The 21,869-nt window shown below is 40.6% G+C and overlaps 1 protein-coding gene across 2 annotated transcripts in view; it reads left to right on the top strand.

The window, feature by feature from the left end:
* The first annotated feature begins 200 nt into the window (after positions 1–200).
* The window catches only part of LOC148878386 (transcription initiation factor IIF subunit alpha-like), a 28,996-nt gene continuing 7,327 nt past the window's right edge, over positions 201–21,869 (top strand). Inside the window, exons 1-6 of one of the 2 annotated variants that reach the window (XM_088954029.1) lie at positions 201–584; positions 684–905; positions 1,241–1,399; positions 8,699–8,844; positions 9,249–9,622; positions 9,786–9,901. In XM_088954029.1, coding sequence (XP_088810155.1) covers positions 735–905; positions 1,241–1,399; positions 8,699–8,844; positions 9,249–9,622; positions 9,786–9,901 — 966 coding nt within the window. In that variant the 5' untranslated portion in view covers positions 201–584; positions 684–734. The remainder of the gene's footprint in view (positions 585–683; positions 906–1,240; positions 1,400–8,698; positions 8,845–9,248; positions 9,623–9,785; positions 9,902–21,869) is intronic. The other variant, XM_088954036.1, reaches the window with a different exon arrangement.

Genomic DNA, 21,869 nt, shown 5'->3' with positions numbered 1-21,869 from the left:
TAAGGAAAGTATTAGTCAATTCTTAAAAACAGTAGGGGTAGCATTAATTAATTTTAAGACAATAAGGATACACTTAATTAATTAACTAAACCATAAGGGTAGTTTAAAAAATTTATCCTTAATATTAATATTAATATATTATATTATACAATAAAAAATATATTCGTTTTAGAGCTCGAACCTGAATATTGAACCAAACCGATGTATGCCAAAGTAATGCTCGGCTCGGATCTCATTCTCATTTCTCACCTTATTTTTCATTTCTCATGTCTCACCATATTTATGCGACCCACGGACAAATTATGATTATGTTCTCAATGCATGGCTGGATCATTTACTGTTAGCGTTTTAAAACGCCTTTTGATGGTAGCGGAGTCTTCCGTTACTCCCTCCAAAAATGGTGGTCTATAAATTATGATTGTGCGCCGGTTCGCCCATAAGTAGCGTTTCCTCGGCTCCAAAATCGAACACGAAGCGAACACGGCGGGCTCATTAACTGGTTTTGACTTTTGATTGTGAATTATACGGTTTTTCAATCTCTTCGAAACATGGAATTGTGATTAGAAAGATTTTCCAAATTGAAGGTAGGCAAGTTTGCTGCTCAGTGCTCACTTTGTTTTGATTTCTGTAGCTAATTTCGGAGCCCTAATCTTCTGGTTTTGAGTTTCGGTGCCATTTTTCAGTTCAGGTTTCTCCTTTTATTTTGCTTGATTTTCGAACCGTAGCACACGGGGATGTCTTCTGACCTGCTTCTAAAGCCGTCATGCGGCGGCTGTGGGTCGACGTCAGATCTTTACGGAAGCAATTGCAAACACATGACTCTCTGCTTGTCCTGCGGGAAGACGATGGCGGAGAACCATGGGAAATGCTACGAGTGCGGAGTCCCTGTTACACGTTTGATCCGGGTTTGTACTTTGTCGGTCTTTCTATTCCTAAATTCCTCTTCTTGGGCTCTCTTTTGACCTGTTTCCTTTGGCAATTTTTGTGTTTTCCTTAAGTCTGTGTTTGCTTTGAAGGAAAAAGTAGGGAAAGGTGGGGAAACCTTTACAAACCTTGTATAGGTTTCCCTATCTTTCCCTTCCTTTCCCTACCTTTTCCTTTAAACCAAAAATAGCCTAAATTGAACTTCTTTGTTCGGGTTCGCTTGTCTTCTGCTTGATTATACCTCTATGACTTAAAGTGTTTGTTATTTGCCTCTGAAATTCTCTAAAACGCCAAGTACGATCTGTATGACATGTAGGAGTACAATGTTCGCGCGAGCCCTGCCAGCGATAAGACTTACTTTATTGGTAGATTCGTAACAGGCATACCTAATTTTTCAAAGAAGAAAAATGCCAATAATAAATGGTCTCTCCAGAAAGAAGGACTGCAAGGACGCCAAGTTACCGATGCCTTGCGGGTAATTATTTATCTCTTTCATTGTTTCTTTTTTTTCCCCTTCTGGCTGTGTTTGATTTGATAAAAAATAAAAGAGAAGCAGAAAATTGAGGGAAAGTTACTAACTCTTATTTTCTATCAAATCAGATGCAACATTGATGTAACGCTGAAGTTCTAACGTGACAACAAGAACGCTATAACCATAGAAACTTGAAATGTATAGACTAGGAACCACAATAATACTTTATGCTTTTGATATAGATTTTAGAACTATGACATAAAAATAAATAAACAATGACCAAATCAATTAAAGTAGTCAATGCATCATTATGGTGATTACCAAATTGCAGATTTAGAAATTTTCTCTCATTGTGGTGGTGTCACTCCTACCGCTCTGAGCAGGTGATTGACCTGCCATTACTGAGGCTGGGTGTTGAATGACTTTCTGATATTAGGAGGTAAGTAGAACGTTTGCAGGTTGCAAATGGAGGGGGAAAATGAGCCGGAAGATGTGATGGTGGAGAGATTTTCCAAAATCCTTTCTGGAGGAAGAGTAGAGGCTGCCTCTTTGAGCATGTCAGAGATCTGTCAAGATTCTGGATGGATTTTGGTTGACGGTGGTGAGGGTGCTATCTGATAGTCTGGCGATGTGATTCTTGGAATGAGTTCTCTGGAATTTTAGTCTCCAAGTTTATGGCCAGATCCCACATAATTCAATTTCCAGATAAAGTTTCTTTTGATGCTATTTGGAAGAATGGCCCCTAGTTCTATGAACAGGATCTCATCATCCTTCAGCAGTGTGTTCTGAACAAGATTCCTGACTCGTACAAGCTTGATTGGGCATGTTCTGGTTCCACATTTATGGTCTGCCTTTAGAGTACCTAAAGGTGTCCGCTAACCTTGGAGGAAACTAAGAAGTGGTCCAAGTTTGTGTTATTGATAAAAAAAGTGGTCCAAGTTCACTAGGGTGAAAGTGGAGATCAGCGTGCTGGATCTGCTTATCCAATCTGTGCCTTTTAGGTTTATTAATGTGGTGATGATGGAAGTTCTCATCATACATGATAAACTGCCCTGTTTTTGCTTCATTTGCAGCAGATTAGGTCATGATCGGGAAGGATGCAAGGTCAGATCTAGTATTCTGGAGTGCTTGGAGACTTGCAAGTCATCAGGATCAAGAGAAAAGTTAACATGTTCTGGTAGACAAAATGGGGCTGAATTTGAAGGAGGAATGCCTATGGGATGGGTGTCAAGAATATCTAGGGGCTGAATTTGAAGCAAAGGAGTTCACCTTTTTGACAAAAGTCAACTGTTTCATTGGGTGTGATGGGAGGGATGCCAGAGCCAAGAAGAAGGTAGGGGTGGTTGTGGTTAGTAGGGTGTTGATGTAGAAGTCTATTGGAAAAGACAGTTTTGAGGATTTTGCAGATTCTAACAAATTGGATGCAACAAGTAGACTGAATCTCGGTAAAAAGCCATTGCTGTCCCAGAGCATGTTGGATGTGGTTCCCTAAGAACCTTTGACTGGTAGTTATTCATATGGTAGGGAAGCTCAGATGGTCAAGGTTCCATGGCCAATTGACCATGATTGGTGGAAGTGATCCCAAATTGAGGATTGAGCCTGATCTTGTGGCCCCGAATAACCAAGAGAGTAAGTTTCAAGAAGAATATTTTTAGCATGGATGGTGATAGGGCTCCAAGGCAGGATGGCTTCCTTATCCTTTTCTTCCAAAAATGTTGGGAAATTGTAAAATTAGATCTCATGGAGTTTTTCAGGGACTTCCATTCATCTGCCATTGTTAACAAGGGCCTTAACTCTACTTTTCTCTGCCTCATCCCTAAGAAAGTGGGAGTTTTGGAAGTTAAAGACTTTAAACCCATAAGTTTGGTTGGGAGCATATACAAAATTTTGGCGAAGGTTCTGGCCAACAGACTTAAAGAAGTCCTTGAAGATTTAATTTCCCCAAATCAATTTGCTTTTGTTAAAGGAAGACAAATTGTGGACAACATTCTTATTGCAAATGAGTGTGTAGAAGACAGAAAATCCTCTGGGATCTCGGGGGTCCTTGTGAAACTTGATCTTGAGAAGGCGTACAACAAAGTGGATTGGGATATCATTCTTGATTGCTTAAGGCTAAGAGGTTTTGGGAGAAATTGGATCAGGTGGATTAAAGGTTGTATTGGCTCTCCATGGTTTTCAGTATTGATAAATGGGAAAGCGAAAGGTTATTTTAAGGCAAGCAGGGGTCTAAGACAAGGTTGCCCTCTTTCCCCTTTACTTTTCACTTTGGTGATGGATATATTTAATTATTTCTTTGACAAGTCAATTCTTTTCAACTTGGTGAAAGGTTTTGAAGTGGGTAGGGATAAACTTCACATCTCTCACTTACAGTTCGTCGATGACATAATCCTATTCTTAGATGCCTCTATAACCAACATCACAAACACTAAAATGGTAATTGAATGTTTCGAGATTCTCACTAGTATGAGAGTTAATTTTTGCAAAAGCAATATTGTGGCTATCAACTCAGTGGATGTGGATCTTCTAGAAAATTTCAAATCTTTATTGGGGTGCAAAGTGGAGAATCTCCCCATTGCCTACCTTGGGATGCCTCTTGGAGGGAGTCCAAAATCCCAATCCCTCAACTTTTGGAGTCCTGTGTTGGAGAAATGCGAGAAGAAACTATCGACTTGGAAAAAGTGTTATCTCTCCAAGGGGGTAGCTTACTCTCTTAAAGGCCTCCTTATCAAATCAGCCAGTCTACTTTCTCTTTGTCTTCCGGATTTTGACCAAAGTCAGAAATCAGATTGAAAAGCTTCAAAGGAATTTTCTTTGGGAAGGTGGTGGAGATAAGAGAAGCCGTTTAGTTAGCTGGAAACAAGTATGCAGACCAAAAGAGGAAGGTGGTTTGGGTATTGGATAGCTTAAAGAGAAAAATTCCTCTCTTCTAGGCAAATGGCTCTGGAGATGTCCGAAAAAACCTATTGCTCTATGGACTACTGTCATCTCTAGTAAATATGGACGAAATACAAACGGGTGGGATTGCAATCTCCATTTGAATAGGATAAAGGCCATCAGTCCTTGGAAAGGTATATGTTCCATTCATACTTCCTTCTTTCCTTTTATAAGGTATAAAGTGGGAAATGGTTCTAAAATTAAATTATGGAAAGATCTAAAATTAAAATACAAACGAAAGAACCCTGGATGCCTCTTTCCCTAGGCTGTTTAACCTCACCCTTGTCCAAGAAGTCTCTATTTCTGATTGCCTCCCAAACCAGTCCGCCGAGAATTCTTTAAACCTCCACCTCAAAAGACCCCTAAGGGACTCGGAGATTTCTGATTTAATAGCTTTAATCCAAACCCTCAAAGATGCCTATATATCCCCCTCTCATTCTGACACCCGAATATGGACCCTTCACCCAAATGGCGAATTCTCTTCTAAGTCTATGTTCAGGGCTTTGATTGCTGAAGATCAGCATCCCTCTTTTCCTTACAAGAAAATTTGGTGTAATCACATCCCCTCAAGAATTTGCTTCTTTGTATGGAAAGCTTGTCTCCAGAAAGTTAATACTTGTGATCTTCTTCAGAAAAAGCTTTTGGGAAGATGCTCCATTTCTCCTCATGTTTGTATTTTATGTCTCAGCGAGGGTGAATCTGCAGATCACATCCTTCTTCATTGCAGCTTTACTCAAAGGATATGGTCCCATTTCTTGAACATGGTAGGGTACAGCTGGGCTTTTCCAAAACACATTATGGACAACTTGAATCAATGGCAAGGAATAGGGCTTAGCAAAAGGGGTAAAGTCTTTTGGCAATCAGTGCTTCATGCAGTAATGTGGGGCGTTTGGGATGAAAGAAACACCCGTATCTTTGACAATAAAAGCAGAACCTTGGAGGAGTTAATCTCAGATATTACCTATCTTTGCGTCCTTTGGTCGGTGAATTCAGATCTATTTAAAGGACTTTTAGTCAATGATGTTATCAGAAATATTCACCCCTTTCTGTTTCTGCCTCATCTTCAGCAAACTCCCTTGAGGCATCCCGTTTCTATCAGTGAAGGTGTGATAACCCTTAATTTTGACAGTTGTGCCTTAGGCAATCCGGGTTCTGCGGGTATTGGTGGTACAGTAAGGGATGAAAGGGGCAATATCTGCTGGACTTTTAGTGGCCCAATCGGTTGGGACGACTCCACAAAGGCTGAAGTGATGACTGCTCTCACCGGAATCAGGATAATTAAGAATTTGGGTATTCAGAATTTGATCATTGCAGGTGATTCAGCAAATACAATAAAATGGTTAAGAAACAAAAAAGGGGGCCCTTGGAGACTTTATCACTATCTGACTGAAGCTTGGGATTCTTTGGATGGATTGAGTGTTAACTTAGTTTGGATTCCTAGGGAATACAATCATACTGCAGATGGCCTAGCTAAATTTGGTGTGTATTTGGAGCATCTGTATAGCGACAAGCTTCCTCCTTTGTAACTTGTAGGGGTTCCCCCCCTGTTTTGTATATCTCCTCTTGTTCCCTCCCCCCCACCCCACCCCACCTTTTATTCCCAATAAATATTGGTTAAATTTTCTCAAAAAAAAAAACAAAAAACAAGAGAGTAAGTAGCTGAACCAGGCCAGTGGGTGAACTGGTTGAGTTTCCCTTGATGTGAGTGCTAACTTTACAACTAAAAGACCCGGTTTGGTGAGTGAGGGTAAACTGTGCTCTAAATAAGCCAAAATTGAAAACTTGTGTAGCAATTGGTGGGAATGTCGGTGCTGTGAAATGAGGAATCATTAAATACTAGGTTTGGAAGTTTCAGGTACAATATTCATTCTCTTTTGAGAATACTAATGTAAATCTCAAAAGAGATTACAATCTTCCTTCTCTTTTGAGAATACTATTTAAAATATGTAGGAGAGGTACTTGAAAAGGCTGTTTCTCTTCTTCCAAGCCTAACTTGGAAAGATTGGAGGGTGTGTTTGGAGAGGTTTGCACCTCAGAATTAGAAAATAGATTACTGTATGAGGTACCTAACCACAATGAGGTTAAAAGAGCAGTCTTCAGCCTTGAAGCCCTTAAAGCTTCGGGTCCAGATGGACAACTGGCCATCTTCTACCAGAACAACTGGGAGGTGATCAACAACGATGTGGTGGCCTTTGTGCAAGAAGCTTGTAAACAGAGAAGACTTTCAAATGCAGTTAAAGCCACTAATCTCATCATCATCCCTAAGAATGAGAATCTAGAGGTGGGATGGGGGGATTTCCACCCAATAAGTCTTTGTAATGTATCATATAAGATAATTGCAAACATTTTTGGAAGCTAGGTGAGGCCTCTACTTAGTAAAGTTAGGGGGAACTACCAGAATGCGTGCATTTCCAGCAAGCAAGTCTTTGATAGCTTGGTGATCGCGCATTAAATTCAGCTGATGGTGAACAGAAAGTTCAGGTGTGCCTTTAAGGTTAGGGAGGGGACTCAGGTAAGAATGCCCCCTCTCACCATATCTGTTCATTATCTACACAGAGGTTAAAAAAAAAAAAGAACTATCTATGTGGAGGGAACAGGACAGGACATGTGAGCAAGTGATTAAGGGCAAGTATGGCCAAACTGATTTTGGACTGGGAATTCCAGCTGGCTTGCATGCCATACGGGATTCACAACCAGGTAAGGGTGCACATGTCTATTTCTGGAAGGATTCTTGGTGTGGAGAGTCTTGGAAATTTATTTTTAGGATTTTGAAGAGTTAATTTATGATCATTTCAGGTGCTGATTAGTGGAAGTACTATTCATTTATTATTTTAATGTATAGCAAGCATACATTTATATGCTTCCCCCAAGATTTTTGTCTCATTTTCTGTGGATTGATGATGTAGCCTTGACAGGTTTCCTGGAGAGAAGTACCCGAGAGAAATAAGAAGCCTTGTGCTCAGCTTTTGAGTTGATCAGGTCTATGGGGCTCTGAAACCACCTATACCTAGTTTCACTTATTCTAACTGTACAGGGGCAATTACTTAGTGTAATGGTAAAATCCAGGCTGTCATGCATGAGAACGTGGATTTGAGTCAGAGGGTGACCACTTTGTGTTAAATAAAACGCCAAAGGTTAGGACCATACCCAATCTACCCCTTCCAAGACCCAAAATAGATGGGATTAAAATTGGGTGGTGGCCATTTTTTTTAATTGGACAATGCTATTATATTACATAATGAGGGGATTTCTACCTATAATTTTATTTTTATTTATTATTTTAAAATTTCAACTAGGTGTCATTGACCAGGAGCTTAGAAACCTAGTTTGATCACCTTCACCTAGCTGTCTAGTTGCTTTCTCATGTAGGTGAGCCTAATTTTCTTGATAATGCAGGCTTGAAATATTCAGGTTTCACACACACACACACAAATATATATATATATATATATATATATATATATATATATATATATATAGATTGAATAGAAATTATGGATTTGATGGCCATGTACTATGATGTCGCGCAATCTGGAAGCTCCCTTGTGGCAGACGACTCAAACTCTAACGCGGAGGTTCGCTAAGCCGAGCTGATGCTGATGTGTTCGAGCTGAAACGTACTGCAGACGACAGAGAGGGATGAGAGTGCCCGGGTATCTTTTACCTAGGGAGGGCACTCCGATGCTTAAGTCAGTAAGTGTATGAATATTTCTTTGAGTGTGAGGGAGCTCGAGAATATTAGTGCACTTACCTTTCTGGGTGGATCTGGGCGCCTTATATAGGTCGCTGGACTCAAGGGGTTCATGGTAACAGTCTTGTCTTGAGCTCTTTGTGGAGTTGTTTTCCTATTTTCCTGGCGCATTAAGGTGTCAGTTGAGAGATCCTTGCGGGAGTTACGGTTCGTGTAAGTGAAGTCGAGGCGAGCGACACGATGAGTCGTTCTAATGGTCGTGTTATCGGTGCTTTTGGTGGCGAATTGTTGGGGGCGGTTAGGGAGCTCTTCCTCGCAGGTCGCCTTAGGTCCTCTCAGCTCGGTCGACTCTCGGGACAGGTCGCCGTAATCTTATGGTTCAGCCAGCTCGGTCGTGCCAAGGTGAAGGTCGGCTTGAGCGAGGTGCTCTAAGCTAACTTACCGAGCTGGTCTGCTGATTTAGTGCCGGGGTGTCATCCGGAAGCCACGTTTCGCTAAATGATTAGGAGGACCAAATTACCCCTCATCATACTATACTAATGCCTTTGACCCTTTTGAGAGCTAGTCTTACCTATTAATTGTTTACTGCTTATTACTTCTCACCTTCTGATATTCCATTTTATTTTCTATTTTTTGTATTATTGATTGCTAACAATGTTTGGAAATGTGTCAAATAGGAGAAGTACAAGAATAAGCCTTGGCTTTTGGAGGATGAGACAGGCCAATCTCAGTATCATGGTCAGCTTGAGGGTTCACAATCGGCAACTTATTATCTGCTCATGATGCAAGGAAAGGAGTTTGTTGCTATCCCTGCTGGTTCTTGGTATGTATACCAACATATGCAACCTTAAATTATGTTTGAGATTAGAGAGAGCTCTATATTCTTTTCTTCTCACTGTCTTCATCTGACAAGTAGATTTTAATGATTGCTTATGTGTAAAAGTAATAATGTACCGGGTCTTCTTCAGTTTAATGATTTCTTTGTAGAATGTGGAACATTGCTATTTATGTTCTTTCACGCACTTATAACTTCAAATCCAATAAGAGCACACAATTTTTCTTTTTGAGAATATTGCTTATTTCTATCAACTATCAATAGACAGTATATAATTGATGATCCGATATAAATTCCATTGTATTAGTTTTTACTTTGCAGCTATGGTATTGATAGGAAAAACAATTTTTTAACTATGTTAGTAATGGATGCTTGGTTGCTTTCATCCTTAGGTACAACTTTAACAAAGTTGCTCAGTATAAGCAACTTACCTTAGAAGAAGCTGAAGAGAAGATGAAGAACAGGAGGAAAACTGCAGATGGATATCAAAGATGGATGATGAAAGCAGCAAATAATGGACCTGCTGCTTTTGGTGAAGTAGAGAAGTTTGATGACAAGGAAAGTGGTGGGGGTGGTGGGAGAGGACGTAAAAAAGCAACTGGTGATGAGGATGAAGGCAATGCCTCAGATAGGGGAGAAGAAGATGAGGAAGAAGAGGAGGCAAGGAAAAATCGACTTGGACTCAGAAAATTAGCTGGTGATGATGATGAAGAAGGTCCAAGAGGAGGTGATCTTGATTTGGATGATGATGATGATATTGAGAAGGGTGAGAATCTGTCTTGTTTGCATATTTTATTACCTTAAAGCTTGGGCATGATCTGTTTATCTTTGTTTTTCATGAAATTTAGTTAAGGAAGAAAAGTTCTACTTAACAAGTATCTTCAAACAAAAGGTTTTTTAGTTTTGGTTTTTCTGCTGGCCCTTTCTAGGTGATGATTGGGAGCATGAAGAAATTTTCACTGATGATGATGAAGCTGTGGGTAATGACCCTGAGGAGCGAGAAGACCTAGCCCCTGAGGTTCCTGCTCCTCCAGAAATCAAACAGGTTTGTTTTTCTAACTGTTCTCCCACCCTTGTTTTGATTGAAAAGTACTAGTTTACAAGCTACATCAGAATTCATAGAGGAAAACCGTCACCTCTCTTCTGTGCAATCTAGCATGGAAGTTAATTCAACCTGTATAGCCAGCTATTCTTGCTACTTGAGGTGATGAGATGTTCATAGTTGACATGAAGTTCATATCTTCCTGGTTTTGCTAGGTTTTGCAATGTGGGTGCTTTCTTGACCACTGCTAATGTTCAGAAGAGAATGGTATGGTTGAATTCGAGTTTGAATAACTAATCAAGCTTACCTTGAGATTCAAACTTGATTAGCATTGAACTTGAGCTTGAACCATTTGACTAAAGCTTGATTCAATTGTATCCCTACACTAAAGGGGTGTTTTGTAAGTGGTGTTGATTCACCATTTCCACTTTCTCATATTGCCAATCAGCCTATTCACCAAATTACTCTGAGAAATCACATTTGTCAAGCTAATTGCTCAAAAGAACGGTAGGGGAATTGAGCACTCTCAATTTTCATGTTCAGGGATGATTCTTGAATCTCCAATAAATAGCTTCTTGGAATTGAGGGAAGGATTCTAGAAGTGATTTCTGACATGGTAGTGATGTATCTATGCCAATAATGTCCAAACCTAAAATATGTAACACCTGATATGCAAGCCATATCAGCATTCTTTCACCAAATGTATTTTTTTTACCGAGAAACCAAAGATTTCCTTGAATGCCTCAAAATTGTTGATTCTTAGGGAAAAAAATTTGAGGAATCATTTCTTCTTACCACATCCACTAAACCTTCTTGATAGGGAAAGGGCAGGCTTGGTGCCTGTAAGAGACCTTAATGTGTTTTTGTGAGTCTGAACTATTGTATCTTTTCCAGACCTAGTGAGACCCCTATGGGACTCGATATAAGTTTTTGCTTGGGGTGCCTTATGCAATTAACACAAATGGCTGGATTGGGATATGTAGCGGAATCACAAGGGAGGTCAAGGAGGTTGCATGTGGCAGTATTTGGTAGTTGGCTCCTCTTGGACATGTGTCTCCACCCCGGGGGCACTTAAAAGCATGCACGGGATGGTACAATGGTTCCCCTAGGACACACTTCCTTACTCGAGGAAACCCCTAGATTTGTTCCCTCTGCTCACAAAGGTGAGGAGCATTTTGGAATGATTTGAGCCATGAATGATTACATGCCAAACTTCTCCTATAAATAGGGGACTCGAGCTCCTAATCGAGGACTTCGACATTCTTACCCATTCTTCCTAGTTCTCCTTATCCTCTTACATCAAGAATCTCTGGTTGTAGTTCCATCTTAGGAGAGGTATGCCACCAAGAAGAGCAATTCCACGATAGGACGAGCAGCCATAACCATTGGCAGTTGAGGAAACAAAACCAACTCCTCTAGCACTTGAGGTTGAGGTCCCTTTAACTAGCAAGGAAGAACTTGATGACAATTGGGCCAGCCTAGTTGGGAAACCCTATGAACTTAAAGAAAGACTCAGCAGAACAGAAGAGAAGTAGCAAGAAAGGCTAGATCAGGTTGAACAAAGTCATTTCCTAGTGACTTGACAATAGAAATCGTCTACTTTGGCTGCCACAACCCAAGCTTCTTGTGCCTAGGTGCATCAATCGCCAAATCTAGAATGGACAACGGTTCCACTTAGCCATAAGGAGCTGGAAGGAGATTGCAGAAATAGGCTCAAGCAGGAAGAACATAAACTTTTTCTGGAGACCTCCACCTCATGGGTTCACCAAACTGAATTTAGATGGTGGCAGCATAGGCAATCCAGGGCCTTCTGGAATAGGGGGAGTAATAAGGGATGAAGCAGGAAATTTGTTGGCTATGTACTCTGGTCCGATTGGGGTAGGAGAGACTTTGAGGGCTGAGATTCTAGGAGCTATTGAAGGGATACAAAGGGCCAAAGAACTGAATATTAAAAAGCTGATTATAGAAGGTGATTCTGAAATTGTGGTGAATTGGCTACCAGAGGACGGTTCTATGCTCTGGAGATACAACAATGCAAAGAGGAAATTCAAGTGGCTCACCAAGGACATGGAAATACATTGTACATGGGTAAAGAGAATTGCAAATGCATTGGTAGATGGTTTAGCTAAACAAGGGGTAAACAGGAATACTATGTTCTGGGTTGTTTTGTAATTGTAATTGTAATTGCTTCATGGTCAGGATGTACCTTGGATAGTTGGGAGTTAATACTATTTAGCTCCCTCCTTTGTAACTCTAATTATCTAGTTCCTTATTAACAAAAGTTCATTGTTATTGATAAGAAAAAAATCACAAAATTGCTAGGCCAAAACCGTGAGTTGCATCTCCACAATCACCATCACCAATTCAACACCCTTCATCTCTAAACTAGATCTTGGCTCTGCTCTGTTTTCCACCAATGGAGACTTGAGGATGAGGGAGTTATCCAAGACCTTGATCAGACTAGTGTATACTTGACAAAGTGGCTCATGATGGAGCGGATGGTCAAAATGGTGGATTTGAGAATTGTCTGTCAGAATAGCATGGAAGGTCGTGTGTCGATCGTGATGCAATTTTGTAGGGCCTTTGATGTAGGACCAACTGAGTTATCCAAGACCTTAATCAGACTAGTGTTTACTTGACAAAGTGCCTCATGATGGAGCGGATGGTCAAAATGGTGGATTTGAGAATTGTCAGTCAAAATAGCATGGAAGGTCGTGTGTCGTTCGTGATGCAATTTTGTAGGGCCTTTGATGTAGGACCAGCTTAGTTCTAGTCCTTAGAGATAAGAGAGAAAATAGGGAGAGAAAGAAGATAGAAAATACCTAGAATCACTCATAGGGTGCCTAGAATCACTCTAGGGCATGGGAACCACTCACCATAGCTAGCATAAGCTGAAGAAAACTCAATAAACTTCATTGCCCTTGTGTAAAACATGCATACATTATTTATAGACTCTAAACTCATAATAATCGTAGGAGTCAAGCATGGAAGCTCTTAATATCTTTATTTTTTCCCCAATTGCATTACTTCAAATGGCTAATGTGATATTAAACATTATGCATTCTTGATTCTACGAGCTGCCTTTGTACCAAGCCCCTCAAGGCAAGCCTAAACATTAAGTGTCTTTTAAAAATATCTTTTACCAGGATAAATGAATGATCAACATTGGCAAATTTGGGCTTGCCTCGAGGGGCTTGATTGAGGGTCTGGGGGTGGAGCCCTTGGCCCAATTGCTAAACACACGCACAAAAAAAAAGAAAAGAAAAAATGCACAGATTTTCAAAATGCGCATGTCTGGACTCGAGTGCAAGGTGCACTAGGCGCACACCTTTTGAAAATGGTGTGCTTAGGATCTAAGTAAAGCACATACAGTAAAATGCGCCTCGCCTGTGTGCCTAGGCGCACCTTTTAAATCACCGTCCATGGCTTGATGGATTGCTATATAAACTTTGTAGACTATTTAAAGAGTTGGTCAAAGTAGAAGATTATGTCTAGGCATTGGGAAGCAGTTTTGTAGACACAATTTGTTACAAGGTAGGGTCTGGTTCCAAATTCTTGGAATTGACCTCGAGCTGGCCTTGAACCGACCCCACCTAATTTGTTACAAGGTAGGGTCTGGTTCCAAATTCTTAGAACCAACCTTCACCTAGGTCGGTTCCAAGGTCTAGGGGTTTACCCTATCCAAACCGACCTAATGAACCGGCCTTGGAACCAAACTTGCCTTGAAATAAATTCCATAATATTCTTAAGGATGTGAAGATTTGAACCCAAGCACTCATGGTTACAAATGCCATGGTCTCACTTTACCATTGAGTTAGTTTAGTGATTTGATCATTTGTTTTCATTTTTTTAAAGGACATGTTTCATTTCTTTTGAAGGGGAAGAGTAAAGAAAGAACAGGTTCCATGGGTAGACCTTGGAACTGACCCCAGAATTTCTAAGGCTAGAACCGACATTGGAACCGACTTTTACAGGGTAGGTTCTAGTTCCAAAAACTTGGAACCGGCCCCTACAGGGTAAGGTTCCAGTTTCTGCCATTGGAACCGAACCGAACTGACCCATGCCCACCCCTATGAACTTATCGTTGCTCCAATTTACTTATGAAGACATATAAAAGGAAGCCTTGCTCCTAATGTCATCCAACATAGAAAAAGCGCTAATCCAACACTTTCTTGTATAGCCAAGAATTCAATTTGCATGATATCTGCACCATTGCTAACCCTATCACCTACAAACTATTACACCAATAGAGATGGCAATTTAACCTGTCTTTGTGGGGCTTTGCCATTTAACTATTCATTGGGTTTGGGGTGGGTTTTGGGGAAACATGAAACTCTGGGGACAAGCGGGGTGGTAGTTGTCTACCCGCCTCGATCTTGGCTTCGAACTTGCCCCGACAAAAATTACATGTCATTGGTGTTCTTGGGATCTTGCAAGTAGGGGTGGATTTGAGCCGAATACTTGGCTATTCGAGCTTGTCTCGTTGTAACTGACATAGGCTCGAGCTCAATTCGAGCTAGAGACTTGAGCTCGAGCTCGACTGCAAGCCAATTTTTTTTTAAATAAAAAATATACATATAAAAATATTTTTTATTTTACATACAAAAAATACTAATTATAAAAATTATTTACTATTATATATAAAAAATAAAAAATTATATATAAAATATTATTATGTAAAATAAAAATTATTTATTATATATATTTATATGTATATGTATGTATGTATATACTAAAAATATTTATTTATTATACTAGGCTCGCGAGCCTCATGAGCTGAGCTTCGCTAGGCTCGAGCTCGAGTCAATTAGCAAATGAGCCTATATATCAGGCTCAAGCTCGGCTCGAAGCTCAGTTTAAACCGAATCGAGTTGAGCTTTTCACAAGCCGAGCTCGGATAGCTTGTAAGAAGCTCGGCTCGTTGCCACCCCTACTTGCAAGTGACAATATTTCCAAGCTGGATCTCTTCTATTTCCTTGAGTTCCTTGGCTTTCTTCTTGACTAGCACCCACATCAGCCATTTTTTATTAAATATTCACGCACAAAACTATGGAAGCACCTTAACCTTAAATCAATGAAAAAAAATTAAATTAATTATTAAGTGACAAGAATGACTGTATTGAAAAATATAAAAAAATAAAAACTAAACACAGATACATCAGAACTATGGAAAATAAGTGTGTTTACCTCAACTGAATGTGATGTGAATCCACAAGATGTCAAGATCACAACAAAACCTATTATGAGTCTAAGAAAAAGATCAATGTTTTAGTATAAAAATGAGAGGAAAACTAAAACAAATCAGTAGAAGAAAGAAATAAATAACGTGTAAAAGGATAAAATCAGTGGAAGGAAGAAGGCGGGTGGAACCCCTGTTTTTAGGGTAAAACTGATGATGATGAAAGGAAAATCTGCCCCTGTTTTAATGTAGAAACCTGTGGAAGAAAAAAAAAACAAGAAAGAAAGTAATAAAGAGGGGCTCTGCCCTGTTTTCGGTGCAAACCGGTGAGGAAAAAAGAAGAAGAAACGAACAGGGAAGAAGGCCCTGCTTTATTTCGATTGAATCTGCCGTTGGAAGAAAAATGGAGCCTTGGTCTTGGACAAACAACTGTTCCTCTTTACTTCAGGAAGTTTTTGATGATTTCCAACTATTTTTCTATTATTTTTACTATATGGTATGCAATAGATGTAAAAAAATAAAAGAAATAGACCTTTTATATATGATAACAGTTATCTATAAACTAAATGCTGTCTGACTTTTGAAACCGTGAATATTTGTCTTCTGATGGAGCTCATTTCTAGTTGGGGAAGGGTTAAAAAAATGGAGGAGAAGAACTTCATGGAGGTCAATCGGGGGAGAAAATCTCTAAAGGTGGAGGCAAAGAACTTTCTGTTGGAAAAACTAAGAATCAGAGGGCAGATCAGCTTGAAAATCTGGAAAGCTAAGATGGCTATGGTGTTGTTGGTAGGATTGAATGTGGTAGAGTGGTTTACAGACATTTTCTGTCAAGGATGAAAACAGAAATGGAAAAAGTTATAGAAAAGAAGGAAAGGGAGGATCTCTCGAAGACGGTAGTGAACCTTGAACCCCCCAACCAGATGGTTTCTACCTTGGTGCAAGCTGGAAATACAGTGGCACTACTGGTATCGGCGGAAAAAAGGAGAATGGTCCAACAGGCTGATTGTTGAATGCCTTTTGATGGGTGAAAATCTTTGCTTGATCCTCTGGATAACAAGCCAGAAGTTGAGGCTTTGTGTCTGCAGGATTAACTTGGCTCAGTGAACATTTTCAGGTGGTCTCCTTCATCAAATTCAAAGGATTCCTCAATTCTGGAAGGGCTGATAGTGCGTGTGGTTGGTTTACCATTCCATCTTTGGAATGATGTAGCAGAAGCCATTGCAGTATTGTGTGGAGAAAGACTGGCTGGTGCTTTTTGGGGAGATCTCAGGTCTGCAGCAATCCTATTAAATGGAGTCAAGCCCGAGGAGATCCCCAGGAAAGTGAACTTGAGAGTTGAAGGTGCTTTCTTGGTGGTCTGGTTGGCTTCCTCCATAAAGGCTGAACTGTGGAGGGAAGCTCAAAGGGAGGAAGACAACAAGGTTGAAGAAGAAACCTTATGTGGCAGCAAGGGGTTGGTAGACATGCAAGGAAGAGACAATTACACAAAAAAGGGTGAGCAAGCTTTTAGAAATTCAAAAGCCTTGCTGAAGATGGGAAGCCTAGACGTGATCAACAAGGTAATAGCTGGGTGTCTGACAGATCATATGCTTTAGCTGTAACAAATGGCGTTAAAAGGGGGCAGTCAACTCCTTTGGACCGAAGTCAAAGGAATTTAGGGGAGTTGTACCGTTGGGTCCATTAAAAATAAGTGGGGTCCCATCTCTACCCAATCTAGGTCAGGCAAATATGAGTGGGCCCTCTCAGATAGGTGGGCCCCAGAATTCAGAAAATGGGCTATCCAACAGACTAGGGGAGAAAACTCCTAGTGGGCCAACTGCTATGGGCCCATCTAAGGTGGGACAGGTGGAGCAAGATATTAGACCAATTTATGGGCCGAAGCTTATCAGCCCATCAAAGGGACCCAAGTCTAACTTAAAGGATCACATGACCAGGGGAGTGGTGACGATAGATGGTAAGGACCATCTATTTTCTTCTTCTTTGAGCACAACAGCCTGAAAGTCAGAGAAATCGAACTTTTCTCTTCCTGGAAGCTCACTGCAATGGATTGTGTCGGCAAGGTTAAATAGATTGTTGCTGGAAAAGCGCAACCCAAGGAGTATCAGGTGAAGTGATTTAGAGGAGTTTAGGCAGGATGATCACTCTGAGGAAGACTTTAGTGATACTGACTTAGATGATACAGTAAGCTTAGGGAGCATCGACCTGAGCAACTCGAGTAATGTTTTTGAGGAAGATAGTTTGGGCACGGAAGTACTTTTTCAGGAGGGAAAGGAAGCTAATTCACAAACAATTGAGGATGATGTTGTGAGAATAATGGATCAGCCTGTGAAGACCACGGTTATGGCTCAAGTGAGAATAATTCACAAAAGCAGGATATGATTTTGGAAGGGAAAGAGCCTAACACTTTGATCTGTAATGTAACACCAGAAAATGGGCAACACCGGAAGACGAGCTTGGTTGTTAAAGTTGACAGGGTATTGAATTATACTGTAAATTCTCCAATACGAATCCAATCACAGGGAATAGGTTTAGGCCTGCCTTCTTATGCTGGTTCCCTTCCCTCGGAAGATGCCCCCTTGGTCCCCAACAACACAGGTATTGTTGTCCATTCGTTTTTGGTTACTAATGTGCCTCCTGTGCTTGAAACAGATGCTCCAACATCCCGAGTGGAACTAGAGAAGACATGGGAGCATATTTGTGCATTGCTAGAGGAGTATAAAGAGGGAGGGATTAGATCACAGGGAGTGAGTGGTATCTCTTCAGAAGAAGGATTGTGACATAAGCTATAATTTGGGCGGGGGGGGGGGGAGGAGGAGAGGCTGAAGCCAGTGCATCAACCAGGAAGACTGAGGGTAATATGAAAAGGAAAAAGATGAAAAGGTCAGAAATGGAGAGATTAATCTCAGACATTGAGGGTGACATTGTATTCAGTGGTAGAAGGGAAAGAAGAAAGGTTCTGCTATAAGGTGGAGTCTGTTGGGAAGGGTTTTTTGAAAGAAGTTTTTCAATGAAAATCATCAGCTGGAATGTGAGAGGTCTAGGGAGTGAAAGAAAGGGAAGGGCAATTAAAGATTTACTAAGAAGAGAGAAATTGGACATAGTGTTGTTATAGGAAACCAAGCTGGCAGAATTGGACAGAAGATGGGTCAGAAGTGTGTGGAGATCAAGAGGAGTTTGTTGGACTTCGGCTCCTTGGGGAGCCTCTAGAGGTCTAGTTACTTCTGTGTCTTTAAAGTTCAGGAATGTAGGGGATGGTTTCACCTGGGTTCTAACCAATGTCTATGGGCCAAACACTTATAGAGAAAGGAATGAGATGTGAGATGTGGGAAGAGTTATATGGTATACAAGGTCTATGGGATGGTCCTTGGTGTCTGGGGGGGATTTCAATGTAATTAGGTTTTGTAATGAATCTAATAACCCCCAAAGATCAGTTATGACCAGCATGAGAAAGTTCAATGAACTGATTAGTATGTGTGAACTAAAGGATTTGCCCCTCTTATAAGCCAATTTCAGGTGGTCTAATTTCCAAGAAAATCCCCTTTGCTCAAAATTAGATAGATTCCTCTTTAATGAAGAGTGGGAGAACCATTGGAGGAATTTGGTGGCTAGAGCTTTACCTAGAGTTGCTTCTGATCACTACCCTATCCAGTTAAGTCCTGATAAGTCTTGAAAATCTAGGCTCCGGTCCACGACCTTTTAGATTTGAGAATATGTGGTTAACTCACCTAGACTTTGTGCACTTGGTTGGGGAATGGTGGAGAGAAGATTTGAGAGGGGTGAAGTGGAAGGGAGTGAGATTCCACAAAAAGCTAAAAAGATTGAGATCCAAAATCAAGGAGCGGAATAGGGAGCACTTTGGAAGGATAGAGGAGCAAAAAACTAACTTGGTGTCCAGGATTGAGGAACTAGATTCCAAAGAAGCCCAAAGGATTTTGGATCCTTTGGTGTCCAGGTGGAGAGAGGAAATTTCTTGGAGGCAAAAGTCAAGACACAAATGGATTAAGGGGATGGAAATACAAAATTCTTCCATGCATTAGCTAATGGGAGGAGAAAAAATTTTGTGGCCAACTTAGAGGTGAATGGAGAGGAAGTCACAAACCAAGATGAGATAGCTGGATTGTTTGTGGATAATTTCAAATCAATCTATAGGAAATTGTTGAATAATAGGCCAATTTTGGAAGGAATGGATTGAACTAGGTTGTCTGAAGAACAAGTAAATTGGTTAGAAAGGGATTTTAGTGAAGAGGAGATCATACAAACAATGTTTTCAATGGATAGATCCAAAGCACCTGGTCCAGATGGCTTCACCATGGCTTTGTATCAGGACTGTTGGGATGTGGTTAGAGAAGACCTTGTAGGGGTGTTTTAGGAATTTGTAGACAAGAATAAGGTAAACCTTGGAGTTAATGCTACCTTCTTAGCCCTAATCCCAAAGAAGATAGATGCAAAGGACCCAAAGGATTTTAGGTCGATTAGCTTAGTGACAAGCATCTATAAAATCCCAGTTGCAGTGCTATCTGTGAGAGTTCGAGTAGTGCTGCCCTCCTTCATTAGTCAAGCACGAGGTGCTTTCGTGGAAGGAAGGCAAATACCAAATCAGATTTTAATAGCAAATGAGTATGTGGAGGACATGAGAAAGTTGGGAAATCAAGGTTTTTCTTGTAAGCTGGATTTAGAAAAGGCCTATGGTCTTGTGGATTGGAGGTCCTTGGGTGTTGTGGATTTGGAGATATTTCTTTTCACCTATAGGGAAGAGGAAGTGAGAGGTTGGAGGGTAGGAAGGAACAATGTCTGGATGACCCACCTATAGTTTGTTGATGGCATCATAATCTTCTATGAAGGGGGTGATAGGCGAGAAGTGAGGAATCTTAGAGCCTTGGTACAATACTTTTAGAATGTCTCCAATTTGAAGATAAACTTAGACAAGAGTTGTGTGGTAGGTGTTAATATGAATGGGAGGGTTCTTGAGTTTGTGGCGGATTGTTTAGGTTGTCCCATTTCTTCTTGGCCCTTGTAGTACCTAGGTCTCCCTCTAGGTGCTAACCAATGTTTTAAAATGTGGAGGTGTGACACAAGGCATTCCACTACCTAGAGGCGTGAGGCGTAGTTCAAAACGCAAGAGGCGTAAGCCTCCTAAACACAAGGAGGCATAAGCCTCCTTAAGAGGAGGAGGAAGAGGAAAGGGGGATCTCACTTTTTCTTTATTTTTAATAAAAATCTTTTATATTAAGAAGAATAAAGATGCATAACATTAGTTGAAGGGGGGGTCCTTTTAGAAGATGGTGATGAAGTCATTCTTACTGGCTATTGCAAGGTTCTTCCTAACATTTATCTTTTTCTTTTTTCTTGGAATTTGATGTGACTATATTCTTCATGAATCATGGAAACATGCACAATGAATTAGCTTCCTCTCAACATTGTATGTATTCTTGACCATTTAAGTTGTGAGACTTCCAACCACAGCCTCATCTGCCAAATCCTTCTCCATCATTTCTTTTTGTGCATGGAAAAGTATGCTCTAAATTTGAATTTACCCAAAAAAAAAAAAAAAGAAAAGAAAAAGGGTCTATATTTGATCATGCAAGGGGTAGAAGCAAAAAGGCCATTACCCAATGTTGGTCCCAACCAATGTTTTAAAACACAGAGGTGTGATGCGAGGCGTTCCACTACCTAGAGTCGTGAGGCATAGTTCAAAACGCAAGAGGCATAAGCCTCCTTAAGGCTATGTTTGGTTTGAAGGAAAAGGTAGGGAAAGGAAGGGAAAGATATCAAAACCTATACAAGGTTTGTAAAGGTTTCCTTGCCTTTCCTTTCCTTTCCCTACTTTTTCCTTCAAACCAAACATAGCCTAAGAGGAGGGTTCGGAGGATGTAGAGAAAGGGGGGATCTCATTTTTTTCTTTATTTTTAATAAAAATCTTTTATATTAAGAAGAATAAAGATGCATAACATTAGTTGAAAGGGGGGGGGGGGTACGCCTCTAGCTGAAAAGAGGGTGCGGGGTAAGGGGCAAACCACTTTCTTTCCCCTAGTCGAAGGGGTAAGGGGCAAATCACTTTCTTTCCCCTTATCTTTTCTTCCCTTCCCTTTTCTTTTCTTTTCTTTTCTTTTTTTTTTTCTTCTCTTTCTTTTTCTTTCCCTTCCCTTTGTTTTCCTTTCCTTTTTTTGCTTTTTTCTTTTTTTTGTCGTTTTATATAAGATGTGCATGAGGCGTACACCTCTAGCAAGCCTCATGAAAAAAGTGCATGAGGCGTACGCCTCAAAGGTGTCAGCGCCTCTGGCGTACGCCTCAGGGTGTTTTGGGAGCGCCTTGTCTGGAGGCGCGCCTCCAGGCGTACGCCTCCCACACCTTTTAAAACACTTGTGCTAACCCAAAGAATAGTAGTTTTTGGACCTTAGTTTTGGAAAAGTTTGAGAAAAGATTAGCCTCTTGGAAAAAGAACTACATCTCTCTAGGGGGTATAGTGACTTTATTGGGAGCCACTCTAGCAAACCTACCATTCTATTTTTTCTCTATCTTTAGGATTCCTACTAGGGAGACTAAGAAGTTTGAGAGACTAATGAGAAATTTTCTTTGGGAGCCAGGGGAGGAAAAAAAGATTACTTAATTAACTAGGAAATAGTTTGTAGGAGTAAAGAGGAGGGTGGACTGGGATTAGGAATGCTAGTTCTCAAGAATCAAGCTCTCTTAGGAAAATGGTTGTGGAGGTGGACAATGGCCCTTAGAAAGGGAGAGGTTGTGGCATGAAGTGATAGCTAGTATACACGGCAGATTGGAAGATGGATGGGATGT

The sequence above is a fragment of the Nelumbo lutea genome, chromosome 1, assembly GCF_056320005.1.
Source record: "Nelumbo lutea isolate HS-2025 chromosome 1, American lotus-T2T, whole genome shotgun sequence".
Lineage (NCBI taxonomy): Eukaryota > Viridiplantae > Streptophyta > Magnoliopsida > Proteales > Nelumbonaceae > Nelumbo > Nelumbo lutea.
Note: the sequence above shows the minus strand (reverse complement) of the source record. Positions and strands in the feature narration are given on the sequence as shown.